The sequence below is a fragment of the Neomonachus schauinslandi genome, chromosome 5 (assembly GCF_002201575.2).
Source record: "Neomonachus schauinslandi chromosome 5, ASM220157v2, whole genome shotgun sequence".
In the NCBI taxonomy this organism is placed as follows: domain Eukaryota; kingdom Metazoa; phylum Chordata; class Mammalia; order Carnivora; family Phocidae; genus Neomonachus; species Neomonachus schauinslandi.
Window position 1 is genome coordinate 1,070,217 of NC_058407.1, and position 9,930 is coordinate 1,080,146.

General features: G+C 52.6%; 1 protein-coding gene across 8 annotated transcripts in view; it reads left to right on the forward strand.

The window, feature by feature from the left end:
* Positions 1 to 223: 223 nt before the first annotated feature.
* The window catches only part of BRD1 (bromodomain containing 1), a 52,898-nt gene continuing 43,191 nt past the window's right edge, over positions 224 to 9,930 (forward strand). For all 8 annotated transcript variants that reach the window (XM_021687469.1, XM_021687470.1, XM_021687472.1 and 5 more), the window contains exon 1: positions 224 to 1,725. In XM_021687469.1, the coding sequence (XP_021543144.1) occupies positions 359 to 1,725 (1,367 nt within the window). In that variant the 5' untranslated portion in view covers positions 224 to 358. The remainder of the gene's footprint in view (positions 1,726 to 9,930) is intronic.

Sequence of the window (9,930 nt, forward strand, 5' to 3'; positions counted from 1 at the left end):
GACCCCTCCTCAGGAGGAATGCTGCAGTCATCTTGGTGACCTGTTAGTGTGGTCCAGGAAGGTGACTGGCGAGCCATGGGGACCACAGAGTGGCCTAGAGGGACTTGTGCCTCTCAAAGGCCACTCTTTGCTGCTCGTTGTGTCTTTTTGGTCCACGCGGTCCATGAAATAGGATCATGAGTCCTGGGATGAGTGGTTTAGGAAACCTCGGAGCCATGTTAGCTGGGAGTTTGGTTTTGATTTAGTTTGAGCTGGTTGGTGAGCTCTGCCCCCAGCGTATTTGGTGGTTTTTCTCGTCTTGTGTCTTCTGCAGGGACTTAACTTGACCTCTGCCTCTGTTGTAGGGAGTCAGTACCAAATGAGGAGGAAAGGACGATGTCATCGCGGTGCTGCAACGAGACACCCTTCCTCCCCGTGCAGTACTAAGCACTCCCCCACACGAGAGACCCTGACCTACGCGCAAGCCCAGAGGATGGTGGAGATCGAGATTGAGGGGCGCCTGCACAGGATCAGCATTTTTGATCCCCTGGAGATCATATTAGAAGATGACCTCACCGCTCAAGAACTGAGCGAGTGCAACAGCAATAAGGAGAACAGTGAGAGGCCGCCCGTGTGCTTACGAACTAAGCGCCACAAAAATAACAGAGTCAAAAAGAAACATGAAGCCGTCCCCAGTGCCCACGGCCCACTGGCGTCGGCCAGCGCGCTTCCTGAGCCCAAGGTGCGGATCGTGGAGTACAGCCCGCCCTCTGCCCCGAGGCGGCCCCCGGTGTACTACAAGTTCATCGAGAAGTCGGCCGAGGAGCTGGACAACGAGGTGGAGTACGACATGGACGAGGAGGACTACGCCTGGCTGGAGATCGTCAACGAGAAGCGGAAGGGCGACTGCGTCTCGGCCGTGTCCCAGAGCGTGTTTGAGTTCTTGATGGACCGCTTCGAGAAGGAGTCCTACTGTGAGAACCAGAAGCAGGGGGAGCAGCAGTCCCTGATTGACGAGGATGCTGTGTGCTGCATCTGCATGGACGGTGAGTGCCAGAACAGCAACGTGATTCTCTTCTGTGACATGTGTAACCTGGCGGTGCACCAGGAGTGCTACGGGGTGCCCTACATCCCCGAGGGCCAGTGGCTCTGTCGACACTGCCTGCAGTCCCGGGCCCGGCCCGCCGACTGCGTGCTCTGCCCGAACAAGGGAGGTGCCTTCAAAAAGACAGACGACGACCGCTGGGGCCATGTGGTGTGTGCCCTGTGGATCCCGGAGGTTGGCTTTGCCAACACAGTGTTCATCGAGCCCATCGATGGCGTGAGGAACATCCCTCCGGCCCGGTGGAAACTGACGTGCTACCTCTGTAAGCAGAAGGGCGTGGGTGCCTGTATCCAGTGCCACAAGGCAAACTGCTACACCGCCTTCCACGTGACGTGTGCCCAGAAGGCCGGCCTCTACATGAAGATGGAGCCCGTGAAGGAGCTCACTGGCGGTGCCACCACCTTCTCCGTCAGAAAGACCGCTTACTGTGACGTCCACACGCCCCCGGGCTGTACGCGGAGGCCTTTGAACATTTACGGGGATGTCGAAATGAAAAACGGTGTCTGTCGAAAAGAGAGCTCCGTCAAAGCGGTCAGGTCCACGTCCAAGGTCAGGAAGAAAGCAAAAAAGACTAAGAAGACGCTGAGTGAGCCGTGTGCGGCCCTGCCGCCTGTGTGTGCGCCTTACATCCCCCCTCAGAGGTGAGTGCGCGTAAGTGTGGGGCGTGGGATGGAGGGGGAGCCTGGGGCGGGGGATGCCAGCTGGGGATCTTGGCACTCTCTGCTGACCTGGCTCTCTAACTGTCCTTCTCCCCTGAGCTGTGAGGACCTCGGAGCCCGTAGTTTCCCGACTGCAGAAATTAGGGTCTGGGTCCCTGGCGCCACCACTTTGACACGATAAAAGCTGTTCCTCGCTCTGCTCCCCCACCAACTTTGGGAACCGGGGGGCATTTTAAAAATAATTTCTTGTAAAGTGAAAGGGAGGGTGAGCGACGAGTGGAGATCAGAGTGGGGCTGCCAGGAGCTTCATAGAGGGAGGCGCTGGTCTCCTTCCTGTTGTGTGACAGCCTTTCTGGGTTTCCTGACCCTTGCCTTCGTGGTGTGAATATTGGCTGGTCAGTGTAGGGGCTTAGAGCAGTCCACAGCGGTGGTGGTGGTAGTGGTGGGGGTCTGCAGTGGTGGTGGTAGGGTCCTCAGTGATCCGGAGGGTCCACAGTGGTCAGGGTGGGTCCACAGTGGTGGTGGGGGGTCTGCAGTGTGGGAGGAGTCTGCAGTGGTGGGGTCAGGCCCTGACTTGCTCTTACGAGTGTCCCAGGGGCCAGTCCCCATACAGCTGTGTCTGCTCTTGTCCTTGAACTTGCTTCCTCCTCTTTGTCTGTTCGTCCCGTTACTGACTTGCTCTTTGTATTTTGCTCAGAGTGTGAGGTGAGTGATTTGATGATTTTTGTAGCAGAGCCTGGGTGTGGGAGAGCAGATAGCTCCCTCAGACACTTGTTGAGCTCTGAGGATGGAGCACACTTTGTCCCCGGGCGTGGGGCTTTCAGTTTGGTGAAGGACACGGCATTGAGACGGGGAGGTGAAGGTGCAGATCGCCGTGCTCCTGAGAGCAGCTGGTGACTTAACTGCTGTGACCTGGACGCAAGTGAGTCCCCTGGAAAGAGAACCTGTTCGTCTTACAGACTGAGTGACAGACTTGCGGGATATTTTAATTACTAAGAAGTAAAAGTTATCTTAAATGTATCGAATATTAGCTTTCTGTGTTGTTTTCCTGTGTATCTGTGATGTGAAGGAATTCATGCCTACCAGCGTGTTGTGATTAAACAGTGTAGTTTGGTTTTAACGTGTCACGAGTTGCGTCAAGCTCGCTCGTTAGGTTGTAAGAGGTAGTGGGGTGTGTCAGCCGGAATACTGTCTTCTCCAGAGACAGTAAGCACTTAGTATCTCTTAAGAATTAGAAGTAGGGACGCCTGGGTGGCTCCGTCAGTTGAGTGTCCGACTCTTGATGTCAGCTCAGGTCATGATCCCAGGGTCCTGGGATCAAGCCCCACATCGGACTCCACGCTCAGCAGGGAGTCTGCTTCTCTTCCCCTCCCACCGCACATGCAGTCTCTCTCTCTAAAATAAGTCTTTTTAAGAAAAAAGAATTAGAAGTATGACTTTTTCCCCAAAATGAAATTTTATAGAGCAGTACATACTCATTGTAGAATCAGTAAATGCGGACAGAGTGAATAAAAGTGCTCGTCCCTCGTATCCAGAAAAAAAACACTGTCAGAACCAAGGTGTCTCTTTGCAAGTCATTCAGCTAGACTTTTTAAAAGATAGTTTTACTTGCATTTCTACCTGTGGGGCAGAAAGTGTGAGATTTGCATCAAGAGCTTCTGTTGAAGAGCCCTAAATTTTAGCTTTACTGTAATCGAAGTAAATGAAAGGAAAAACATGTGACCTAACAAACTGAGGATCCAGAAGTGCAACGTGCTCGCTTCTCTGTGCCCAGCACCATGTGGTGACCTGCTCCTGACAGGGTGCCGACGAAGGGCTGGGCTGGGGGCTGCTAGGCCATTCGCAGGAGAAAGCACTTCTAGCTGGAGAACATGGGTGCTCGCGGGTCTCAGGTGACCAGGCCTGACTGAGGAGAAAACCCATGCTTTGGACCTAAGTATTTCAAAGCAGGTGATGTGGCTAAACCACGTACCAAAGGTGTAGTCTGGCCCGTGTTTGGTTTTTTTCTTTTTCTAATTTAGGAATAAACTGTTGCTTCACTTTGGAGCAGAGATCAAAGATGTACCGGGGTAAGGGTTTGTGGCCCTGCGGCTGGGTTGCCCAGACTTTGGGAGACCTTGATGTTTTGGGCCACAGTCCCACCCTTGGAAGATCTCCCAGCCACCCTTAGCCAGTGGGTAATCCGTGGTCGGATCACCCTGTGGATTGTCCTGGCAGGTGCTGGTGTGGTCCGGGCTTGCCAGCCACTAGTCTTACTGTCCTGAAGCCGTGGCCTGAGGTGTGGCTGGTCTGGCGGCCCTGTTCCGAGGGAGCGTGCGGGAGGTGGAACGTGGATTGGTGGAGGGTGGATCGGAGGAGTGCTGTGCTCTGCCTTGGGTGGGGTGGGTGGAGTCGGGCTGGGTCATTGTGCTTCTTCGCGCTTCTGCCTATGAGGGTCCCCACCGTTGGTGTGGCTGGCAGCCACAGAGTTATTTGAGTGTTCTTCCAAGGTCTGAGTTGTGCCTGTCTTTGTCTGTCTTGTTTCCATCACTTTCATCAGAATATTTTTCTAACATAGAAACAATACGAAACTGCAGAAGTTAGGAAAAGTCAAATCTGGAGAGGAAATCCCATCTGCTCCCTTTTTGCCTTGCCTTCCAAGAAAAATCAGCGCTTAGACTGTGCTGTTACAGGCCTTTTTCTGTTCTGAGTGGTGCCTTTTCCTCGAGTAGCTGCTCTTCTGATGAAATCCTTCTCTGGTTCCTCATTGTTCCATGCTGCTTTTTTTGGGGGGGTTAACCAGACGAGGTGGGCACTGGAGAGGAGGACAGGCCAGAAGGAGGGACTCGGCGAGTTGTAGCCTTCTAGTTCCCTTGGAGGAATTAAGTTTTCCCAGAGCGTGCTCTTTTGTTGCTCTTTGGTGGGTGCTGCTCTTTATTTAGGGAGGAGAATGGCCTCTAATGAACAGAGGCTGATGTGCTTTGTTGGTCTTGATACCAGCCTGGTCCTCTTGGCCATTTGGGTCATTTATGTGTGCATGGCCCAGGGTACGTGCACACCTAATAAGTTGTTAGTTAATGATGACGTGGAGGATCGGGTCCACAGCTCAGTTAACGCAGGGGCATCCCTGGTAGGTGCCCTCCCGCTGTCCAGACGCCAGATGAGGACAGACGTGGGAGACTGAGTACTTAGTAGCATTTGACAGAGTAATCTTACGCTTGTTGAATATAACTGTAAGAAGTGTGGACTTGAGCTTTGGATGTCTTTTTTACCATGTTTCTGGCAGTTAATTTGACTATAATTGAGAGAAGTTCTGTAGGGCCGTGGTTTGGGGAAAGGAGAGAAGCACTGGCTTGCCCCTTCCGGGCAGGTGGGAGCTCTGGCCACCCCACAGCTGCATGGCCCTGTGTTTGCTGCCCTCTGGATGCAGTGCCACAGGCAGGCGTGGCGCCCTTGCCGGCGTTGGGGTCCCCAGGGAAGGGCCTCCAGAGGGTCCAAGGCGGCCGCTACTCCGGAGAGAAGCATTAAAACCTCCAGGTTGTGCGTTGTGTGTCCTATGGAAAAGCAAGGTGCTGGTGTTTGCGTCCAGCCACTTAGAAAGCACTGGAGTGTGGGCTTTCCGAGTGCTCTTGGACTGTTCTCATTCCCACCTACCCTGACCTCTGTGCTTTCCTTGGTTTGAATTCAGATTGGGGGGCTGGGTGTCTGATCCTGTGAGTGTGTCCTCCCCAGGCTGCAGCTTCTCCCCCAGCCCCAGGCCTTGCAGCCCGCGAGGACTCTCTTCCCAGGAGGCAGGGGGAGGCGCAGGACACATTGCGTCTGGTGAGCAGATTTGTTTTGACCAGAGAGCTGAAGTGAAGAGACAGAGTGCTGGGGAAGGACCTGGTGCCTCACGGCGTGTGTTGGCGTGCGTGTGCACAGGCTCCTCCCAGCGTCTGGTGCTTGGTGCGTGACAGACAGTGTTTGTGAGTGTGCTGCTGTGGGCCGCGGTCCACGGTCATGCAAGCACCAGGACACGTCGGCCTGTGCCCTGGGGCCCATCCCCCAGCGTGCTCTGCTTGGTGGTGGTCTTTGCAGGGAGCTGCTGTGCTCAGCACGCCTGCATCCTCGCTGTCCCACTGGGTCTGGGTCTCTCCCCCCAGCATCCCAGGCGCTCAGTCCATGGGAAGAACCTGCCAGAGTAGCGAATTTTGTTATTTCTGTTCATATTCATTGTATTCACTTATTTTTGGCAGAAATAGGATTGAAACTTACTAGAGGTTTTCTGTAATACGGACAGTGGGTAATCACCACACCGTCTCACCGCTGCTCCAGCCTAGGTGTTCCCCGGGCTGATGAGGGGCAAAACCTGTGTGCTCTGCGCTTGGAGTCCATACCTGCACGCTACAGTGGGTGGACGGACGGTGTTTGGAGTGCCGATGGGGGCTTCACGAGGGAATGCCCTCCGTAAGCCCAGGTGGAGACCAAATTATTTCAATTTTTTATTTGGAAATAACTCTAAATTTATAAAATGTCGCAAAAATAAGGAGAGAAACACCCAAATCCTCTTTACCCAGAGTCATCTCTTACTAATGTGCCATCCCATTTGCCCGGCACACAGAGTAGGCCCACGTGTCCCCGCACGTCTCCTAGGATGGGACTGGCCTCTGGGTGAGCCTCCATTCAGGACCTGTCCTGTTGGGCGAGCCTGCTGGGATCTGGATGCTTCCAAAGCTCCTCCCAAGTGGGCCAGTTTTGGAGAAGACAGCCCTTCCACCTTAGCAAAGTGAGCCTTGTTCTGGGTTTGTCTGGTGTCCACAGAGGTACCATGTGTCCCTCGCCTGGAGGGAGTGACATCCCCTGCTCCCTGGGGACCACGGTGTTGCTGGTGCCTCCATGGGACAATTTCTGTGTTTGTGTTCTTCTGGCATCCAGCCTGTGGTCTGGGAGAAGGAGGCCGTGCAGCCACCTGGCACCTCTTCACAGCGGCCTAGGTGTCCCGCCTGTGGGTTCTCGTCCCCGAGACGGCTGGAAAGGGGTGTCCACCTCAGCCCTCCCTCTGGTTTCTCCTCAGCGGGATCCTTCCCTTCTCCTGTCCTTGTGCTTTGTAGCAGGACCTGGACAGGTGGGAGGTGAGCATCTGGTGGCCCACCTGGCCGTCATTGTCCACCTGACCTTGGGGAGCTTGGCTCTTGGTTAGTTCGCTGCAGGCAGCCACCTGGCCTTGGTGACATACGCTCCCTAGCCACCGCTGGGTTCTGTGATTGGAGTCCTGAGAAGGGTGTGGAGGGGGCTTGACCCGCACCAAGCCGGGCAGGAGGTTCTCCTGGGAGCCGCGTGGTGCAGAACCACATCCCTCCCAAGGCAAATTCTGGTCTTTTCAGGTCGGAGGGGTTGGATTTCACTCTTGCCATCCTGACCTCCATCTGACCTCTGAGCTGTTCCAAAAGCGAGTTGTACCCGTCATAAAGACTCGGGACACTTGAGAAGGTGTTATGAAGGGAGGGTGGGATCTAAAATCTCACTCTTTGGGGTGATGCTAGGTCATCATGGGCACGTTTCAGTGGCTATGCACATGTGTAGGGAGAATAATTTTTTTAATGGCATTTTTTTCTGTTTCCCATGGTTTTTATATAGAAAGTTTTAAAATGGGGGGCGCCTGGGTGGCTCGGTCGTTAAGCGTCTGCCTTCGGCTCAGGTCATGGTCCCGGGGTCCTGCAATCGAGCCCCGCATAGGGCTCCCTGCTCGGCGGGAAGCCTGCTTCTCCCTCTCCAGCTCCCCCTGCTTGTGTTCCCTCTCTCGCTGTGTCTCTCTCTGCCAGATAAATAAATAAAATCTTAAAAAAAAATAAAAAGTTTTAAAATGGAAAACTAGAGACTATTAGCCCACCCCTCACGCAGCCACTCATCGTGAATTGGGGTGGGTTCCTCCAGTCCATGTTCTGGTTTTTCTGCACGTGGGCACACACGGTCTGCTGCTGAGAATGCACTGACCTTGGAGACCGTGCCATCACGCGCGTCTAGCGTCTTCTGGTGTTGCCGTGGGTCTGGAGGGGCGGGGGTGGGTGGCATCGCAGGCGACCATGCTGCTGGTGTGGGAGTTTTCCTGGCTTGCTAAGAGTTGGGCGTTTTTGGGTACTGGCGCGTTGCCCTCAGCACGAGCGGGTGTGTGTCTGTCTCAGCTGCAGCCTGGTGGGGGCGGCGGTGTGCCCGTCCCCGTGGCTGAGGAGGCCTCTGCCTTGGGTGCGCGCAGCGAGGTGCTTATGCTGTGCTCATTGCATGCATGTCTCTGCCCCTCGGCTTCTCGTCTCGTTTGTAATTATGTCTGTAAAAAGTCTTCAACTTTGGAAATCTGGAGCTCCCTCCAACCGTTATTGCACTTGGAGGTCCCCCTTGCCCGTCCCTTCCTTTTTGTTGTTCTCATTTCATCCAGTAACATGTCTGTGTAGAGAACAGGTAAGAATATATTTTTTTTATGATTTTTTTTATTTGAGAGAGGGAGAACACAAGCAGGGGGGTAGTGGGAGAGGGAGAAGCAGGCTCCCCGCGGAGCAGGGAGCCCGATGCGGGGCTCGATCCCAGGACCCTGGGATCCTGACCTGAGCCAAAGAGAGACACTTAACCGACTGAGCCGCCCAGGCACCCCTGAGAACAGGTAAGAATTCTTTTTTTTTTTTTTTCAATTTTTATTACTTTTTTAAATTGTTATGTTAATTCCCATACATGACATCATTAGTTTTAGATGTAGTGTTCCATGATTCATTGTTTGTGCATAACACCCAGTGCTCCATGCAGAACGTGCCCTCCTCAATACCCACCACCAGGCTAACCCATCCTCCCAACCCCCTCCCCTCTAGAACCCTGTTTGTTTTTCAGAGTCCATCGTCTCTCATGGTCCGTCTCCCCCTCCGATTTCCCCCCCTTCATTCTTCCCCTCCTGCTATCTTTTTCTTCTTCTTCTTTTTTTTTCCTTAACATATATTGCATTATTTGTTTCAGAGGTACAGATCTGAGATTCAACAGTCTTGCACAATTCACAGCGCTTACCAGAGCACATACCCTCCCCAGTGTCTATCACCCAGCCACCCCATCCTTCCCACCCCACCCCCCACTCCAGCAACCCTCAGTTTGTTTCCTGCGATTAAGAATTCCTCATATCCGTGAGGTCATATGATACATGTCTTTGTCTGTTTGACTTATTTCGCTCAGCATAATACCCTCCAGTTCCATCCACGTCGTTGCAAATGGCAAGATCTCATTCCTTTTGATGGCTGCATAATATTCCATTGTGTATATATACCACATCTTCTTTATCCATTCATCTGTCGATGGACATCTTGGCTCTTTCCACAGTTTGGCTATTGTGGACATTGCTGCTATAAACATCGGGGTGCACGTACCCCTTCGGATCCCTACTTTTGTATCTTTGGGGTAAATACCCAGTAGTGCAATTGCTGGATCATATGGTAGCTCTATTTTCAACTTTTTGAGGAACCTCCATACTGTTTTCCAGAGTGGCTGCACCAGCTTGCATTCCCACCAACAGTGTAGGAGGGTTCCCCTTTCTCCGCATCCCCGCCAACATCTGTCGTTTCCTGACTTGTTCATTTTAGCCATTCTGACTGGTGTGAGGTGGTATCTCCTTGAGGTTTTGATTTGGATTTCCCTGATGTCGAGCGATGTTGAGCTCTTTTTCATGTGTCTGTTGGCCATTTGGATGTCTGATTTGGAAAAATGTCTGTTCATGTCTTCTGCCCATTTCTTGATTGGATTCTTTGTTCTTTGGGTGTTGAGTTTGATAAGTTCTTTATAGATTTTGGATACTAGCCCTTTATCTGATATGTCATTTGCAAATACCTTCTCCCATTCTGTCCGTTGTCTTTTGGTTTTGTTGACTGTTTCCTTTGCTGTGCAGAAGTTTTCATCTTGATGAAGTCCCAATAGTTCATTTTTGCCCTTGCCTCCCTTGCCTTTGGCGATGTTTCTAGGAAGAAGTTGCTGCGACTGAGGTCGAAGAGGTTGCTGCCTGTGTTCTCCTTTAGGATTTTGATGGACTCCTGTCTCACATTGAGGTCTTTCAACCATTTGGAGTCTATTTTTGTGTGTGGTGTAAGGAAATGGTCCAGTTTCATTCTTCTGCATGTGGCTGTCCAATTTTCCCAACACCATTTGTTGAAGAGACTGTCTTTTTTCCATTGGACATTCTTTCCTGCTTTGTCAAAGATGAGT